This window comes from Blennius ocellaris (assembly GCF_963422515.1).
Source record: "Blennius ocellaris genome assembly, chromosome: 16".
Taxonomy (NCBI): domain Eukaryota; kingdom Metazoa; phylum Chordata; class Actinopteri; order Blenniiformes; family Blenniidae; genus Blennius; species Blennius ocellaris.
In genome coordinates this window covers 12,335,517-12,356,269 of record NC_137665.1, presented here as the reverse complement: position 1 = coordinate 12,356,269, position 20,753 = coordinate 12,335,517, and the positions used below count along the sequence as shown (strand labels likewise).

Genomic DNA, 20,753 nt, shown 5'->3' with positions numbered 1-20,753 from the left:
AAAGATGCAATAAAAAGTTTGCAGTTTAAGAATTGCTCGTGAGCGGTGTCCCTGCTGTGTGCTTTTTGTTTGAGTCCTCTGCAGAAGCACTTGAGAGAAACTGTGTGACTAACACAATTAAAGCAAATTGGAGCTTGACAAGCAACAATAACTGCAAAGCGTCATGTCTTTGCTCAGATGTAAACACCTTTTACATTGTGTCTCGCATTACCGCCATGCTGTTTCCGACTCCTGGTGCCACCACCTCTTCTTTACACCTGATATTTTGCTTTCACTTTAGATTTACCTTGGCCAAATCAAATGTAAGTGAGGCCTGTTGCAGTTAAATACAGCACTGTCTCGGTATATGACAGCATAACCCGGAATGCTCAGAACCATATGCCTGGCTTTTCAAGATGGGGAAGAAATGAATAGAAAGCTTTAAACTTTAAGGTTTATTTTAGACCTCGAAATTGCCTTTTCAGTTTACGTATGTTGTCACGACATCATGTCAAGCCTTTGGTTGTAGAACTAATAGCTACTAACTACTGGAAATAGTTATTCTAGTATATGAATTGTTGTAGATTGGTGACAACATTAATTTCATCTTAGCTCAGTGAGATTTCAGTAAAATGAGACTTTATTTCTGTATTGTCATTTCTTCTCCACACATCAGCTTCTATAATTCATTCAGTCTCAGGTTGTTGAGTTAGAGCCTATCCCAGCTGACATTGAGTGAAAGACAAAGTACCGTCAAGGCACGCTTGACAGGTTGCCCGTCCATCACGAGGCGAGAATCACTCACACACATTTTCACACCTTTGGATAATTCTGAGTGATTAAATAACTCAACCAGCAGGATTTTGGATTGAGCGATTGAGTTTGAGCACCAGGATGAAACCCACTCCGGTCGAGCATTCCAGCACGTTTGAACCAGGAAATCTTCTGCTGTGATGTGACATAATTCCACCTCCAAAAGAAAGGCTTTATCTGTTGATGCTTTCAGAGTTCGAAGCCATGACTTTACATAGGTTTTCATACAGAAAAGCTTGGTTTTCAAAGTGATGCCATACGAGGTGATAAATGGTAAAGAGGATATTTATTTTTCATCACAAATAAAAAGAACCATGCTTACTCATTACAGAAGGAAAAAAAAAGAGAAGCTCTCAGTCTTTGTATCTTAACTGACTCGACTGTCAGTGTTTTTCGAGAATGTGAATAGCACTCTATGAAGATTGAAATTGTCTTAAAAAATCGAATCCTATGCCCCAAACACCGAAGTTCCCAGCCCACACCTCCCACAATATGTACCCACCTCCACCCAGCTCTTTATGCCCCCCCCCCCCCAACAATAATCACAGCATTTTTTTCAGTGGATCAGTCTGAAGGTTCAGCCTCAGTCCCCAGAAGTCTTGATGACCTGGAACAGTGTGACATTGTACAACACCTGGTGTCCATTATTCCAGGTGTACAGGACCCTCTCCCTGGGGTTGTAGTCCATCATGGAGATGTGAGAATATTGATTGTGGAATGGGATGTCTGTGTACTCGTAGCTTGATGTGTTGGTGTAGTAGGCAAAATAGATCTTGGCACCAGCCAGGTGGGAGTTGGTGACATATAGTGTGCCACAGATCATAAAAGATTCTCCTGCACTGCGCTTGGGAAAGCCTGTGTCCCAAGTCTGCAGCACCTCCAGACTCTGGGGCTCCAGGCGACTGATGACAATGTTCCCAGCATTGGGGATGGTGGTGTAAACAGCCCAGAGGCCGTTCTCATCTGCCATCAGATCGATGTCAGAGGAGCCTCCCCAGGAGTACGGAAAGGTGTTATTATAGCCAGCCCCACTCAGGCTGCGCTGCACCAGCACACTTCGAGAACGGAAGTGGTACTTGATGATAATGTTGCTCTGGTACTTGTTGTAGTACAATGAGCCGTTGAAGACGACGTGACCGGTACCAGCCCAGGGGTGTGGCAGCAGGTGCTGCACAAAGTTCTGGCCCTTCATGAAATCATTCATTGTGCGGTATTCCAGGACACGCCGCCCCTTGAAGTAACCATCCATGGACCACACCTGTGGGGGAGAAAAAAAAAAAGAAGAAAAATAAATCCCACTCGGAAGAAAGGTCAAACTGAAGGATATAATGAGATGATCTGAAGGTCATAGGGGAAGTTGTTGTGTCCCATCTAGCATGTCTTTCTTCAAAAACACTTTAAGTGATGCTTCATTATTGCGACTGGTAAGGACCAGGGCAAGCTAAAGATGTGCGCGTGCACGTGTCCACGCCGCTGTGGTAAATCTGTACTTGTTTGTGTGTTCGTGCATGTACGCCCTCATGAAATTGTGCATGCTCGATCGCGCGCGTACGTGTGTGTAGGACTATTGATCTCTCCTGTATGTGGGGGTGAAGATGTTGCCTGCGCTTTGCAGTCAACCACTGCTTGTGCTCCCTGCCCTTTCCAGTCCACATTTACAGAAAATCAATCCATTTAGCAACTCTATCTTTTTCCTCAAGCACTCTCAGCGGATCTCTCCACTGACATGGCCCCTCACTGGCTGTGTCTCCTTCTCATTCCCTCAGTACTTCCGCTGAGGCCCAGTTCAGCTTTTAATTCATTCAATTAAGCCACAGTTGGCTTAGATATTTATTATGCCCTTAACATATCAAGGAGTGCTTTGCTAAGATGCAGCTCTCTTTCTGGATCTCTTCTCATCATTTTTCTCCCGTTTTCCCTCTTGTCCCACTCCCGCCTCCCTCTAAGGTGTGGAATAAGCATTTTCCGATTGCAGAGAGGCGAGGGGAAGGGTATGGGAGGAGTTGAGGGTGTTGAGAGGTACAGCAGTTGAATTATGGACGAGGGGAGATTATGGAGCATTAGGCATTGTTTCTCCTGCGCTTGCTAAATAAGTCCCTGGAGCTGAGTGGGAACCGAGCCAAGCTGAAGCTCCAGACCAAGTTTCTTCTCTCATCTGTTTGGCTCATGAGCGACATTGGCATTTCCCAAATATGATTATAATGATTGCTGTGGATGGTGATGTGACGCGGCTGATGTATCTCTCTATTAATGCGATGAGAGATTGAGCCACGCAGTCTAACATGATTGCAGCATGTCAAGTGATTAAAGACAAAGATCAGGCCATTCAATCACAGAAGCTGACCTTTCCTGTCAGCAATACCTATTTAGCCTGTTATGAGTCATTGCGAAGAGGCCAAAGACCAACCTCATCTCTCCTCTTCATCTTCACCCGTTTCATTTCTTCCCTCCAGATGACTAATCATCCATTCTTCAACCTCTCCAACAACACCATGTTCCCATTCACTATACATCACACATTTTCATCACTTCATTCCCCTCTTGTGTGGATTTTCTTTGCCCACTTCCACTGTGGCTGCCCATATGAAACTGCACGTCAAGCCTAATCAGTTTCAGCCATTACTACGTCAGCCGGGTCCAAAGCATTTCGGCAGCCTCTTTGTAATTACCCAGGTGATTTAGAAAAGTTTAGCCCAAACAGGTCATTCATTCCTCCAGTGATGATAAAGTGATCAATCAGCAGCAGTTGTAGTGACAGAGGACGACAGGGTGGAGTGAAAAGATGCTATTCATCAGTGACTCAGCTTTGCATTCCTCTTTCTCTCCCAGTCTCTGCTTCTCGAGGGCTCATGACAAGTCCTGCTCAGGCAAAACAGTCGATCCGTCACTGGAACACTGTGATAACTCTGCTGTGGGGGGGTGTTGCCTTTTTTAATGAGTAGCTGATAGACTTCAGTATTAGTTGGTAACAAAATATCCCATTTGTTGCAAAACAACATGTTGACGAGAGCTTGAGAAACTCACTCTGTTGTCTGAGCTGGGTATCATTGTGTCTGTCATCCAGGAGCCAAACCTCGAGCCTGACGCACGCACAGTGATGGGATTACTGACGCCGGTGAGCTTCCCACATCCTGGAGGGCAAAGTCAAAGAGGTAAAAAGAAATGTTTACCTATTTACTCAAGAGGACACACACACACACACACACACACACACACACACACACACACACACACACACACACACACACACACACACACACACACACACACACACGTATGGATTTTGTACCAGACTTGGCTTTATGTTTTCTGATAGAAATTGAAATAATTCTTTAAAATACACGTGGTGCTCAGAAATGCATAAACGTTTCTGAAGACTTGTTTTAATCCTGGTAAGTTGAGCAAGTAATGAGCGAAGTGCTGTTTTTCCTCTTCGGTCACCAGCTTACATGTTTGTAAAATCATCAATTTTAACATATTGAATAAAAGAAATTAAATAAATTATTAATTTAGAATTCTTGAGCTATTGTTTCCTAATTCATGCAGATGATTAAAGTCATGAGATGCAACTTTGAACATTGGTGATCTTAAGGTACTCATTAAGTCCTTTCTGCAGTGCGGATGCCAAAACTTCCAGTTGTTTAAACATGATGAGATACATTTGAGATATAAATAAATGGATAACCACACATCCAACCGCCCAAATGAATTAGCATATATTGTGTATACCTAGTTTTTGCATGCAGGAGTGGAGCCTGGTCTCCAGTAGCAGAACTCTCTGGCGCAGCTCCTCGTAATCGTAGGCCCCCATCTCCTCTTGGATAGCCATGAGCACCAAGGACAGATTCCTCACCTCCTCCCGTAGACGCAAGATCATCTTGGCATCGGTCTTGTATTGTTCCAGCACTGGCAGCAGGGGGAGCAGCTGGGTCACCTTGTCTTTCAACTCCTAGATAGTTATCACAGGGAAGGAGACATGGCAAAACGCATGGGTAGTGAGAATAATGAGGACAGAGGAGAAGGCGGACTGTGCTGGTCAGTGGAGGAAATCATGCACAGAGGAGGCGGCAACTCAATCTCCTGGGGCCATTTCTGGTTTTGTCTCAATCTGGACCATTTGGCAGACTTCCTCCAATTATGTAGCCGAGAGATTTTTGTTTTTTTCAATTTCCTAATATTTTAAGAAATGGATGCTCACATTTCAGGTTTCCTTTTATTTCACTTTGTCAGGGAATGATTTTTGATGTTTCGTTTTTCAATATATCCTTTTCACTTTTTTGGTTCCTGGAAAAGGTTTTCACAGAGTTCCATCTGTAACTATAGATGTATTTCCCTTGACTGTGCTCTGTGTTGACGTGAAAGCCATTAGATTAACACATCACTTTCAACTTGGCCAGAAGTCTATTTACCGTCATCTGTTTCAGGCGATTAAATTTCACCTGCAGTCTCAAGCACGACCTGCAAGTTGCAAACTAGGGCAATGCCTCACTGTTGTATGCAGAAGAGAAAAGAACAATGTGTCCATAGATGGGATTGCAGGACGCAGCAGGAGAATGAAGCTGCCTGCATGGAATGTGCCGAGCTCAAGAGAGAAATAGGTGTATCAATAGAGTGTGGTCGCCACAGGAGGGGCTGTTTCCTCCTTGTTAAGGTTTATCGTAAATCTGATGATGGAGCAGCTCTCACCCCTGTGGCGCCACATCATAAATCTCATTTTCACTTTTTCAAGCCACAAAAATTCACTCTCGTTAATCTCCCATGCTTTGCCATCGGCAACTTTAAGCTGCACGCATTCATCAGCCAACCTGCTCTGGTCAAATCCTGCTTTTTTTACTCTGATTCCCATGCATCAAATGTGGAACCAAAATACTATTCGTTCTGCATCTCTCACTCATTTCAGGCTGGATAATTTCATAAGCGCTTAATTGGAATGGCCTTCATGAAACACCATGAAGGGAAAACATATAGCCATTGAATAGTTGTCCCCGTGCAGAAGCGTGAGCCGAGCAGTAAAGCACACTTAGCATTTATCGGGGCATCTTTTAATCAAACTATTTTATGGCCCATCTAATATCTGTGAGAAATGTAGCGAAAGCCTCGGAGAGACAGGTTGCTGACAGGAAGACAAAAGGCCCAGCGGTAATGGCAGCTATACTCTAACTTGTACAGAGATAAGGTATGGACAAATGTGAATATATGTGCCTGTTATCTGAAAGCAGACAAAAGAATGTTAAGTGTATATAGCAGATGGGAAGGGAGAGAGGGCGAATAAGAGGAAATGAAAAAAAACCCACACTTCATTGAGTTTCAGGAATTCAATAATTTAGGAGCGTGTGTATTCACAATGAATTCCTCTGTGTAAGTCAAAAACTCACATATAGTAATGGAATCTAATATTTGCATCTATGTATATGTGGCAGCTAATTGTGAGTCATATAATTTTATTGCGTGTGAAGGACGAAATAGATTGCAATGCATTGGAACAAGTGTGGCAAGAAGTGCTACATCAACACCATGCAGAAAACAATACAAACAATTTACCTGAAAGCCCTTTGGATTGAGGCTCCGGGGATTTTCAGACGCTACCTTCAGCTTCCCGTCCACCACTTTCATTAAACTCTCCGTGTTCCTCACATACTGTAGATCTCTGTATGTTCGAAGGTCCAGCACCTCCATCGATTGGCTAATGTTCTGAACCTGTCACATGCATGCAGCCAAACACACAGTCGCTTCTTTATTAATGATGCTTGTTATAAACAAATCCCCCGAAACAAATGAATGAATAAATTGTCACTGTGCTTCAAATTTATTGTTTAAGTTAAACTTGGTAGACACACCAAAACAAACACACTTTCCGGCCGGCTGTAATACTAGTCACTGATTGTTTACTGCTTTGATATAATAGGCAGCGAATATTCAGTCTGGCCCTTTTTATTTTCTATTTTAAATTGCATTTCACATGTAAATTGATGCTATGTATTTCCAAAAATATCTTTTGAAAAAGGAAAACAGATGAACCTGAGCAACTTGTATCAAAAATATCTACACTGCCTTTTGGGGGAGGATATGGATTGTTTATAAGTTCTTTTCTACTTTTTGTCTCAAAGTTAAAGAAAAAAAACAAATCTAAAATCAATTTTTAGGTTACTCAACGTAGACAAAACTCCTAGCCCTGAGCTGTGGATGTGTTGGTCAGTCAGTGCGTTTGCCCTTCAATAAACTCCAGACTCAATATGTATGTGATTAGTTGCAGCTCCACAGGGATATGCAAGTATGGGAAAAATTGATTGCCCTTAAGTCATCTGTCTATTGCATTTCTTTATTGCAATATTCCAATTCATATAAAAAGTGATATCATTTCAAACTGGGTAACAAAGAAGGGAATAAGGGGAAATGAAAGCCCCTCTACCAAATGTGCCATGGCATATATTGGGTAGTGGAGAGCAGGAGAGGAATACAAGCCACACTGTTATTTTAAATAAAGTAACAAATAATCAATTCTTTCACAGATCAGAAGAATGGATAGAAGTCAACAGGTTGTTTATTGGTGCATAGCTTACAAATACACCCCAGATATAAAATAAGAAAAGCGTGCCTTTATTAGAATCATGACAGTATACACAAATTAAAGGTTCCATACTGAATGTAACAGAGTGAACCCCGTGGAAAAGTAAACATGCAATTAGGTAGGTGTTTATTGGATTTGGTTCTCAGTGGACTCTGTTTGCACTACGTTTAATTTTTAAAGTACTCGCCTCGCTCACTCTTCTCTTCCCACTCCGTTGCTGCATAACCAGCCTACTGCTTCGTACGCCCCCTCATCTCCTGCACATTGCACTGAACGGGCCAGGAACCATGCGAATGTCGACAAACGTTACAGCGCTAACGTGCATAGAGGAGGCTCACGTGTAAATATGTCCGACTACCCACACAAACAGAGTCCCGCCTGCACGGTCGTGCGCCTTCAAAACTTCAAGCACACGAAACATTCATAGCACTCCGAACAAAAACAAAAACAAAAACAGACCTAACTCTGTAAGGTCACAGTTTGGCATGGAGTCTGTTTTGCACCAAATGCCCGACATGCCTACTCTCTGACAGCCCACTCAACTACTTTGTGTCCAGTTAGTTTTCTACGCCCAGCTTGTCTCCCACATGCTTCATCAAGCGGGTACGGAATATTTGGACAGAAAATAGTTTCTTCACAAACTTGTTTGACAGCAGTACATATGGAATAGTCTGAGGAATGAGAGTAAAACGTCCCTACTGCCTGGAGCCCAAACAAAGGCAGCGCGACCATCCTCCAATGCTCGGGTGGCAGTTGAAAAGGCTCAATCTGCTGAGCTGTTGTGACTGATCAGCAAACACAAGCATTTCACACTTTGCTTTGGCCACATAGCATCCTTCTCATCCTCACTGTCCTCCACTCCCAAACAGTTGCAGATGCATCTGCTTGATGTCCAGTGTGATGATTCACTGCACTGAATCCTGATTCGTTGGCCTGTGTATGCCTGGCTTTGCCTACAAAACTCATTTTATCTTATTTTCATCTCAACTCAATCAGTCAGGCAGAGGTGAAAAGTGTTCTGAGTGAGTGCAGTACGATTCTTGTAGGGCAGTTTTGCTTTGAATAGTCTTTTGTCTGCTTCACAGACCTGCATCAAAGTTTATACACAAGGTTAGTTTTCATTGAACACAGCACCAAAGTCACATTGTTGGTGTATCCTTGACTTTTTTGCGACAGTGAGAGGATTTGCAGATCTGGTCTATTTAAACCGCTTTGCCGCATGCACTGGGTTCAAAAGGGGGCGGAAGGGCAGCCAGATATCTGCAGGTATACACAGAGTCAGCCATATTAAAATTGAATTAAATGCAACTAAATAATAATCTCCAGTAGAATTAACAGACAAGTCAAAACAATGGGAAAAAAAAGTTGAATGCACATTTTTTTTTAAAGTGGACTTGTTTGCCTGAAAGTGATGCACCTTCACACAGAGTTAGAGACATCTTCCATTCTAAGTAAATTAAGACTCAATCAAACATAAACTCATTGTGGGATGTTTGAAGAGCACTATTGGTAGTAAAAAGCACACAAAACTGCAACTTGTATGAAACATTTACTGTGCAGTCTTCAGGTTTGCACACTCATAAGACTTGCCGACACAAGTATTCGTAACACTATAAGGCACAGTCTCGCACACAAACACACACACATACAGAAAACATGAATAATATACTCATATCTTATGTGTGTCTGTGTGCATGTGCATGCATTTCACGAATCGAGGATGCCTCAGTCATTTTCTGTGAATAGTTTTGTCTGTCAATTCCATCTGTTACTCTGTCAGACTGAGCCTTTTCTGTGGGACTCTGCCGGCACTTCTTTTAAAGTGAGTATGAGCAGAGATTTTATCTGTATGAACTTGTGCATGAAACAGCAACAGACAGAAACTGTGAGGGAGAAAGAGAAACTTCAATGAGAATGAATGCAGTATGAAGTCAGGTGTCTTATTGATCCATAAGGGCCTCAGCGCCTATAAGGCATCTGAATTATGCCCATCTCTCCTCACAAGACCACATCATTGTCAGTCCCCTCCTGTCTCATACCCTTTATTCTACTTGCTGGCTTCCAGGCACTCACTTTTTCTGTTCATACACACAGTTTATTTCTTTATTTTTAACTTAATCTACACTTTTCAGTATACAAAAGAAATAAAACAATTAATGCCATGCTTGGTTGCCCAATGAATCAAGAGCCATTAAGCAACTTAAAGTATTTATACAATGGTGTGCATGGAGGAAAGGGCGCAAATGTATTGTCACTAGATTTTGCGTGCATGCGTGTGTGTGTGCTTGCAAGACAGTGACAGTAAAAAGTATTTGCACACAATGAGCTGTGGGTCAAAAACACTTTGCGAATGTAGATTCATTAGCTGTTAAAATAAAGGTTTTCCTATATGCACTTTTTCTTAGTCATATGTGACAGGCATGTAGGAAAAATCAACAAGGTAGGTAGTCTCCATGATCTCCCTCTGACCGTATAAACATTTGCTATTGTCACTGCTTTATATATATATTATTAGTTTCCTTGATTTTCATTCACATCCAAAGCATTAGGAGATTAAGGCTAAATATATCCAGTTTTTTTCACCTTTTAATGGGCATTTTTTTTTTAAGTGTTGTTAAAGCCTACTAAGTTCCTCTCCCAAAATAAGTTGCATTAAAAAAAAAAAAAAAGTTTCTTTAAATTGCCATAAATATATGAGTAATTTTAAAGATACACGGCCCATAAAGGGTTAGGATTATAAATATACTTCATTATGTATTGACTTTAACAAACTGCGCTGCTCAAAACTAATCCTGTGAATGTCGCGTTCGTTTGCTTGACTGGTTCACTGTGAGGTAAAAGAAGACTGTTCACTTCAGCAGCCTGCATGTGACAGACGGCGCCAGACACGAGCGCAGTGTGGCGGTTTGTGTTTGTGCGCGGGGAGCAGTCGTGTCTCAAAGTGAGCGAGATGTATTGACAGCTGTCACCTTCTCCATGAGCTGGCGGAGTTGCCTGCTGCGTGGGTCGCGGTTACACATGTTCTGGGCCGGTGCGACCACGGTGCAGATACACTTCCCATCTGCGTCCTGTGCTGAGCTGTAGATCTGCCAGCCTTCCTCTGGACTTGGGTAAAGCGCCTGGTGGAACAGAGAGAGAGACATATATCTTAGACTATGGAAAGATGTCTTGCTTCTGTCTGCTGTTGTTTATCTACTGTGCAACCACGCAGGTTTTCAAAATGCATAAGTGCAGATGAGATATTTAATTCTGCCAGCACACATCATCAGTCAGTCTTGCATTCTCATACAACATTTCTAAACCAAAAGAGTCATCCAAAACTTGAAATAGTTGTGGAAAGTGTTTATAAGAGCAAAGACCTCTTTGATACATTCTATATGATGATTAGTTGCACCCATTCTGTCACCGTAACTTAGCTGTGGATTCTCCATTGCATTATTGTTCTCTTTGCAACTCTGTCAAAATGAACTCTTTAACAAAGGTGAATAATGGCAGGTCATGCCCTCAAATCAGTTGTTGTCTAATTTCAGCATTAACTGGGGAGCAAGAGAGAAGTCAGAGGTTGACAGACATGCCAATCGTCGTAGTAAAGATCCCAAAGGAGAGAGATGGTACAAAGGCAATAGAAAGGATAAAGTGTAGATGAAGATGAGACAAGAGCATAGACACGGAGGCTTCGAAAGCACAGCAACTTCACAGAAAGAGCTTGACTGAGAAGGAGAAAGACAAAGACAAATGTGAGAAACATTAGGATTACAAAGAAGAGAGAAAGGAGGTGGGAGTTGGCCAGGCTGTGTGAAAGTGGAGCATCTAATAAGTTTGGACACAGAAAGGAAATGGAGCTGTTCAGGATCGATAATGCAGTCCGTTTCCAGTGGAGGAGGGGCTGAGGCTAAAAGGATGGATGTCTCTGTCTGACTAATCCAATCAAATGTAGTGCTGCGTGCCTACAACCACATACACACATACAAGCACTCAATGTATGCATAAAGCCCGGGCTGTGGTGAGCCGTTCATTCACACTGCATTTACACACAGTCAGCATATGAAGTACAATGTAATGAGAGAAAGAACCGCCATTTGAGTGATGAAATTAAAGAGCCTTTTTCATAAGTGAAAGGAAGAGTCTGGATATAAATTCCCGTAGCTCCGCCCTGCTTTACTTACGAGCAGTGCTGTGCAGCGCTCTCGTCTCCTTGGGTTGGGGTAGGAGGTGAGGGTGGGGAGGATCCGATTAAAATGTCTTGGGGAACAAGGGGACGGTGTGATTGGAGTGAAAAGTAGCCACCCTGTGAGCCAATGTGCTCACTGTCACATCTTGTCACTCCTGCCGGTCCCTCGACACGCCATCCCCTCTCCCCTTTTCCGCCCAGCTCTCCGCTCACAGCCTCTGAATGAGTGAGTCTGAAAACTGACTTACTCCAAATTGAATTGTGGCTGACAGGACTTGGGTATTTTCACTCACATTCTCAGTAATGGCATTAATTAGACATTTTTATTTGAATTTATGTATTCTTATATTCCATGCATATTAAGTAGACTCATGAAATTCTCAGACAAATGCATGTAAATTTAATTGACTATTCTAGTCCTTTGGTGTTATGTACATACATAAGTAATATTTTAATGTTACTGAACGTCTACGCTGTGTGAATGACTGTGTGGAATTTGTCTTATTCCCTATATCGCGGCAGATTTATGAGTCTTTGTACAATATCTGCACTGACTTGCCCAGTTTTTCTGTCAGTCAGCACCTTTCTTATCATACTCCTTCCCTCTTTGAGGCAATCATGGATCGGAAGGCTGATAGGTGAAGAGACAACAGAGGCCTACAGTAGCAGCAGTTGGGACAAAAGAAGCAGCTTTCAACACAGAGCTTTCTCCTGTTTCTCTCAATGGCCTCTGGACGGTCTTTCATGCTGCTATTGCCGAGGGGCAGAAAGGTGGTGCTTATTTTTCTGCCTGTTCCACTGCCTGCATTTCACTCAGCTGTCAAGATTTCTGATTTGCTGTAGTGTACGTGTGGGTGACTGCTCATTTGTGTCGAGGTATTTCTGTCAGCGTGCCAGTGTATTTCTGTACATATCAGCTGACGTACATATCCCCTGAATAGCCACTTCATTCGATACAGTCTAATGTGATTCATTCCATCAGCTCAACCGCAAATTCTGCCTATGCAATAGTAATAATGTTCACATTTGAGATTGTCAGGGAGATTTGAATTAAGCCTAATGTTCATTTTGAGGATCTGTGACTGCCCTGCATCATATCGAGAGATGTCTCTTTAATATAGTGCAAAAACCTCAATGGCATTTCAAAATTAAACATGTCGTGAACGTAAAACTTCAGAGATGATTCCAAGCTAAAGTAAATATAATTACCTTGATAAAAACACAATCTATTACAGAGCTGTTTTACTGTCTTTCACTGGACTGTGTACCTAATGAAATGATGGGCGAGTGTATATTAAATAATTCATGCATTTTGACCACCGGTGTTACACAACATACAATATTGAAGTAGCTTCAGAGAGTTTGTTTTTCTCTATAAATTCCTGCAGTTGAACCACATATTACAGAATGAGAGGGCACATGAAACACCTGCTTCAATTCTGTGGATGTGTGCGAGATGCTACAGTAAGTAAAGCCACAGCAGGATACAATAGCTTCTCATTACAGTTGATACCCTGCCGTGTTAACAGGTGGAAGTTGGCTTCAAACTGCAGAATCCACTTACCGGTAAGTTAGTCAATGCGACAATACGTGCAGCTTTCAATTAAATGATCTCATATCCATACATGCGGGGGTGGTCTGCCCACGCACCAGATATTCATTTTTAGGTTTGAAAAGATTGTTGCGAATGATTGCAGAAGTGTGCATTAATTTTTTATGTTTCTCCGTGCTTCAAAGGCAGACAGTTGGTGTCAGTGTGACTTTTCTTTTTTTGTAATGACACTTTAATGCGCAGTACAACGGGACAAAATTCTGCAGTGATATTGGAGACATGGCATCTCCATTATAATACTTTCTTCATTTTCCAACATGTTTAAGCCCATGCTGGGGCTCTTCCTGTGCTGATCCTGAGCCTGGGAGACTTCACAGCAACACATCTTCCCCTCTCTTCATTAATGTTTCATAAATGCTGTGCTGGAATTAAGAGCTGATTTGAATCGGTTCCAATTTCATTACCACCCACCTATCCATTTTGTACTAACTTCCTCATTCTCATCACAGTGGCAGTTTAGAGGGCAGGAGGGAAGAGGTAATTCTGAAATGCAAATGTGCTTTGCCCTGGTGCTTTCTGTCTTAAGTCAGCTGCACGGAGATCTATATATTGAAGCTCATAAACCAATGATCTCTCACAGTGACTGTAGTAAATTTGAATATGTTTTGGAACACTGGTGCATTAATCTAAAAAAAAAATGATGAAGTTGCCTCTCTGTAATAAAGAATGGGTCATTGACACAGGTTCATTTAGGATTGTTAGTCTATCAGTTATTTCATTAGCTGTGGCAAAAAACACATTTCTCAATATCCAGTGTAATCCCAAAAAAGCTCAGTATATGCAGGGTGGAATAGAGGGTGAATAGTGTTTACACACACTGGGAAGGCAGTGCATTAGACTCTTATGCCTGGTTAGGGACGATAACATAACCTGTGCTATCATCATTATCATACCATCAGTGGCGGCTAGCTGGGGCACTTCAGGTTTCGGAGGGGATAATCCTCCCCTCCAAGACACAGTCATTGGTTTTAGCACCGAGAAGGCGCTGAGTTCACTGTCCCAGAAATTCACCCACTAGATGTGAGGGGTAATATACAATACATGTAAGCACCAGATTTGAAGCTGTCACATGGCCGCCATGCAAAAGCACATTAAGGAAGATAACAACAGCAATGAAAACAACGGGAAACCACAGAGGGCAAGCGCAAGGAAAAAATCAATAGGGCGCACTGAGTAAAATGAAAATGACTCTGAGATTTTTGGCTTGCCCCTTTCGTCCCGCCCCGGGGTTCTCTGTCCTCCCATGGCATCACATTTGATAGCATGATATGAATCCTCACCATCAGCTTCTGGCATATCTTCCAACCACAACCTTCCATTCTCCCCAACGAAAACTGATTAAAGTAGGTGTTACTGATACACTCAGGCAAAGAGGAAACCCTGTGGTTTTGAAAAGGCTGACAGGGAGGAGAAAAAAACATCTCTAATTTCCTCGAGCGCTGTCCAAATAATGCCCAGTTGCAGTGCTGATTGACGACTTGAGTCATTGCTGGGAGAGATGAAACAGAAATGCTGTTCTGATGTTTTCTATATGCTGTGTACAATATCAGGTCACTGCTGTAGGAACATTCTCATCACTTCTTACCTGACTTGTGTGATGATCAGAGTGATTTTCCACAGCACAGTGCCTTGTAGTTTCCGTGATTAACAAAGTTCAGGGGAATTATTCAATTAGACATTTGGGCTGGTCGAGCAAAATTGACTTGCAGGATGGACTTCCTTTGGCGTTTCATTAAACTGGGACTGGAGCTGGCTGCGGTGAAGCCAGAGTTAAATGAGATCATAAATCTGCAGCTCTCTTCTTTATGAGCATGACGAGAAGTCTATTATAACTTTCATAAGCAGCAGGCGGAAGGGGCAAACGGGCACAAGTCCTGAGACACAGGAGCGAACTGACCACTGCACAAAGCAGAGCATCACATCTGCAGAAACTGCAACTGTACTGAAGTTGTACTGCGTAGGAGCAGGAGAACTGAAAGAACAATGATTTGGAGATGGGTAATGATAATGTGAAACACCAAGGAGAGTTAGTCTGAAAGTCAGGCTAACAATATAATAAGTACCAGCTATATAATCTGTCTGGCTCCCATTTCTATCCTTCAATGCCAGCTTTATTTATGTAACTTTCACTCTCTCTCTGCAACGTGGTGTTTTTGCCAGACATTAACTTTCCTCAGCACTTGTCCCCAGTTAACATCTGTTTCTGCTGCACAGAGCTCAGTTCCATCTATATTATGGCCAAGAAATCAGATCTCATTTTTCTCATTTTGTTCCTCATTGCTATACGTGAATACATACAAATAGACAAGCATATATACACCGGCACATTTTAAAATGAACAATCAGCCAATCCTCTATGTACAAGCCAGCTGTTGGCCTTTAAAATAAAACTCAATGAAGACTCAGAGCGAAGTCCCCGCTTCTTTTTCGCTCCCAAGGAAAACCGATTACCACAATCAGCACAGTGTGGTTGCCAGTCAATAATATGACTCATAAACTCATCATGTCCCTCTCCCTGCTGCCTCCCTTTCCTTCCCTGCTGCCTTTCACTCTCTCCCACTCCATCACTCCCATGGCTGCCACTCCTCTGAGCGGTGTCCTGCTCACCTTCCATCTGTGGCTCACTTTTTTCCAATTCAGATCTCTCTTGAATGACAGTGGATGCCTGCATTTGTTGGATTTTTTTTCTCTCCCTCCCCAGTGGAGGTGGATGCTCAGTTTTGAATTAAAAGGAAAAAAAGACTCACCAGTATTCAACGAGCAAGGAGCTCACATTTCATACTTTTTGGGGCTGCTTGCTTGCGCCATGCCAGGTGCTCTTGTGACAAGTGTTTGGCATCAGTGCCGCTGTTACATCGGCACAAGAACGCTCTATCACGTTCGGTGCTAAACAGAGAAGAGAGTCGAATGAGTGCCAGGGTGCCTCGTGTGAGAAAACACTGTATAAACTGTTATAACACAGGCGGAGCTTCACTGGTGGAAATTTGGATCGCAGAATTGTGTGAATTGTGTGCTCATCAGATTTCATTTTAAAGAGGCAGTGCTGATCCAGGCTTGAGTTCAGCAGGTTGAAATGACACTCATGATGACTAATGAAGCTTGCTAAAAGCTTGCATTCCCAGTCTGGAATCAATACGGCTTTGTGCACAGGCTATCGTGTAATAAGTTATTGTACATAGCAGTTTCAAATGAGATTACAGTGGCCAAGCTTTAAAAGACACCTGTCAGATTCAAAAGCCAAATAAAGCTTATTTGAAAGCAACACAATAAGCACGATTTGCAGCAGTATTTAATTTTTAATCTATAGCTGAGGAGCAATCTTTACAAGCTACTTTATTAGATGCAACAGTGGATGTGGTTAAGTTTACAGTCTGACATCCTGACAGACAGAGGCCTGGTGACCCCATTCACATTCTCACTCCCGCCTCTTTGTACGCTGCCATTTGTTGTCCTTACTCCCCTTTGATGGTGGGAATATTTAATTCCCTCGTGTGCCTCACAGCTTTCTTATTTTAGATTTCAAAGGAAGTATCACCACACACACACACACACACACACACACACACACACACACACACACACACACACACACACACACACACACACACACACACACACACACACACACACACACACACACACACACACACACACACACACACACACACACACCCTGCTGTTCTATCTTCCTATGCAGTATTATGTAGATACAAGGAGTTTATGATTAATGCATGTTCATCTTGTGCACACTCACTTGAAGTTATTTAAAAGAAATAAACTAATGAAGCAATAGTTACTGACTTTAGTGTTCGGCTAACTGCTCTGCAAGTATCAGAGGATATCTTCTTGAGTCATTTCCTGTCTTGAAAGAGCTTTTCCTTTAATCTTAAATCACATCACAGCAGGGTTTAAATCTTTGACGACCCCTATTTTCATCCCATTCATGTCAGTCAAGCTTGGTCTTGTCCTTTTTTCCCCCTTAAATATATGAAACACACAGCTCATTTGCTCATCATCAAACTGACCAGATTACACAGATAATACACAAACAAACAACATCTCACAATATATTTAAGCTTAACATTTCTTCTTGGTAAATTACTTTTTATAAAATTAATTCTCATTTTCCTGTTTCTTTGTCCCAGACTTTAAGTCGTCTGGCAGACATTCCTCTACCACTTGAGGAATAGCACTTCAATCAGATTTCCTGCCACACAACAACAAAAAATCATAACCTCCTCAGAGTGCTTTGTAAAAATAAAAGGTTCTTTTGTGAAACTGTACGCAATTATTTCAGAAGTCAAATGCAATACTGTGGGAAATTGACTCAATTTCCCAAGACAGGCTTATACAAATGGAACATAAAGGGAATTTATGTAGAATACAGAATATATTTTTAAGTGTTCAGTGAATTTCAGTTGATAATGGTTCCTTGACAGTTTTCCTTGAAGTGTTTCTTAGATTCCCTATATTCAGTGAACTCCTTTTCTGGTCTCTGATATTCCAAACATCACAATGCAGCCAAACACTGTTTGACACACCCACTCTCATAGATGCTTAAAGGAAGGAGCCTTCAAAGTCACTAATCAGTTTCTGATTCTAGAAAAAAAAAACAACAAAAAAAAACAGATCCTGACCTCAAGGTTGGGAATCACTGATCAAAGAGCATATCATCAGCATCTGAACCAGAAATCTCTGTATGTGCAACTGAATAAACTAAATGCTTTCACATTGTATAGTTTTGTTTTTACATAAAAAATATTTTTTTTAAATATTTTTTTATCCGAGTCATGTTATGTGTGCAGCTTGGCAGTTTTGTCTTGTCTTGACCACACTGTATATAAAAACCAGCTCCGCATAAGTGTTGTAGTTCCCGTGTCTCTTCTACTCATTAAGGAACATGGTTTTGCACTATCCAGATGTGTAGTATGCAGGCAGTGTTGTGCTTAGTGCCATGGCTGAGAAGAACACAAAAACTCAGTCATCTGTGCTCTTGGATCAGATGGTTAGAAGATGGGCACAGACAGCAAGTGAAGCAGACTTTGAAAATAGCTCTGAGCTGGGAGAATATGGAAGGCAGCATGCATGGGTGCCAGGGTGGGGAGCAGGCGAGCAATAGCCAGTGGCATGCTAGCACCAGAGTGTCACAAGAAAGAGCTAAATAGTCTTTGATTAGAGCTCCAAACAGTTTGTGAGTCATGACTGCTTCGAAGATCATCACAGGAAAATGTCTCATTAATAGTGATGGCACTTTGAAGCGAGGTTTACATTAAAGTTTTATTCAGTGCCATTGTCTAAGATGAGAGCTTACTCCCATCTCAGAGCAAAGACATTTCCCATCACAACAGACTGTAACACTGTAATAATTCCTGGCAGCTTCAAACTGCCTCATCAATTTTGATTAAACTTTGATGAAATGAAGTTCAATAGCAGCATTTTTTTTCTTTAATGGTAGTGAATGAGGGTTGCCTCCAAACAAAATATCCACTCATAACTATTTATAATATTTTATTGTACACTAGCTTTTGAAATGCAAATTACATAGCTTCAAGTCACGAGTCTCATTTCGAATGAGTTTATAGAGAATAAATGAGGGAACAGATTTATTGCCTTTGACCCAAAACAGGATATACAGTCATAGAAAATTAAAAGATTTACCCCTCCAGGGACAAAGTGAGTGTTCAATGGGATTAAACAGTTTAATGTTGTCAATATAGAAGACACATTTCAAATTGGAATTATCAATGGTGCAATTCAATATTGTACCAAAGTGGCCTCATTTTCATATGAATGAAGGCATTGGATGAGGATACGTTAAGGCTGTTTGACATTTTCACCAATACATCACTGTACAAAATCTCTTTTTGCCTCCAAAGAAGAAAAACACCACATTAAGGAGACGTGAAGTGGGGAATTGGTGCTTTAACAAACCACGATAAATAATAAAACAAACAAACAAAAAAACGATCTTCAAACAGATGGACATTTCCCCTGAGATCAGAATGCCTAAGAAGTATGTTAAGATACAAACATTCACGCAAAGATATGTGCACACATGCATGCAAGCACATGCATCCAGATGGCTGTAGACCTCTTGGGACATTCAATTCTATTTTGATTCAGATCAGTACATTTCCTTTATGGAGAGCACTCGATGAAAACACTCAGGATCAAGGCAAAAACAATCATTATCTAATGATGAGTCACAAAGTTAGTAATTTGTTTGGGTTATTGTCTGTCTTTCCTCTAGTGTGCACAATAAGAAATAAAAACTTTTATTCGCGTCTGTGCAAAGTAACGTGACAAAATATTGTCCCTATAATAGATGCGTGTACCATATTTTATATCTATATATATATATATATAAAGAAAACATTCCCAGCCCTGTTCATGTCTTAACTGCACGATGAAGTTACAATAGTTGAGAAGATTTAAAGGCTGGAGCAGGAATAAGACATACTCAAAACTGTCTCAACCTCTCAGCCTTCTTCATCACCTCTGAATCTGACTGCTATCCTCCCACCCTGGAGGTGACTGACAGATGGGATCATTCCGAACATCACTCAGAACGACTTTCTCCTTCCCATCAGCTTGGCAAAAACATATGATTTACCACAGACGTCCACACCGTGTTCGCCTCATCTCACTACCACTCACAACCACAAGCCCACAACGCACCGTCATTATCCTTAATGCAACTCTCACACCAACATGCACATCCTTCAGGCTTGGTTAAAACATTGCTCTCACATGCATATCTGCATCCATCATCCAGCTTGATAATAGAGCAAAGCCATCCATCTGTACATATCCTTTGAAAACAGTCCCTGTATAGCTGTAGTTAAAAAAGTGAGGACACTATAATTCAATGCTGTTATCACACTGTTTCCTCACTTTCTTTCATTCATCTGCTCTGACACATTCTCACTTTCCTACACTCCTGAGAGCATCGTCACAGAAAAGCATTGCACACTCACATGCACACACTTCGAAGAGAGCAAATAAAGTCATACGCACACTGACAATCCTTTCTGAGGTGCCCCCTCTGGAGACGGCGGTCCCATTGAGTCCCACCAGGGAAGGAAGAGTCTGAGACATCCAGTTGGTCACCATAGCCATGGTGCTGAGCACTGCCCCGATCTTTAACATGGGAACGCTCATATTTGCTTCCAGCGGGGCCCCGGCACAAATGGCCTAAAAGCCACCCCTTCCCTGCCCTACTCGAGACCTCGGCTCCGGTCAAGCCCACTCTGCTCCAGACAGACGAGGCAGGAAACAGACTAGTCAGTTTTGTGCCTCAGCGTGAGCAGCAGCAGAGCGCCCAGAGCTGGTGAAGAGTAGTGAACTGACCCACAGACCACCGGCTCAGTCAAAGGGATGGACAGAGACCGGCAAGAGGAGAGCAGCTCACATCCAAAAGCGTCACACTGGAGCCTTCCCTCTCAGAGTGACTGCTTCAGCTTCACCCCCTCCCTGCCTCCCTCCCTCCCTCTCTCATTCCCTCTCATTTTCTCGCTCTCCTGATCTCTCTCTCTCTCTCTCTCTCCCCCTCTCCCCCTCTCTCTCTCTCCCTCTCTCTCCCTCTCTCTCTCTCCCTCTCTCTCCCTCTC

The 20,753-nt window shown here is 42.2% G+C and overlaps 1 protein-coding gene across 2 annotated transcripts; it reads right to left on the bottom strand.

Moving 5' to 3' along the window:
- Positions 1-1,375: 1,375 nt before the first annotated feature.
- olfm2a (olfactomedin 2a) lies at positions 1,376-20,304 on the bottom strand (the record flags this gene model as incomplete). 2 transcript variants are annotated; one of them, XM_080512192.1, is made up of 6 exons in its annotated part: positions 1,376-2,050; positions 3,817-3,923; positions 4,522-4,741; positions 6,334-6,489; positions 10,330-10,479; positions 20,161-20,304. In XM_080512192.1, the coding sequence occupies 6 exons, from the start codon at positions 20,302-20,304 to the stop codon at positions 1,376-1,378; spliced, it is 1,452 nt and encodes a 483-aa protein (XP_080368318.1). The 2 variants fall into 2 exon arrangements, with proteins under 2 accessions (XP_080368318.1, XP_080368319.1); XM_080512193.1 differs by having other exon boundaries at positions 20,167-20,304.
- Positions 20,305-20,753: the final 449 nt, after the last annotated feature.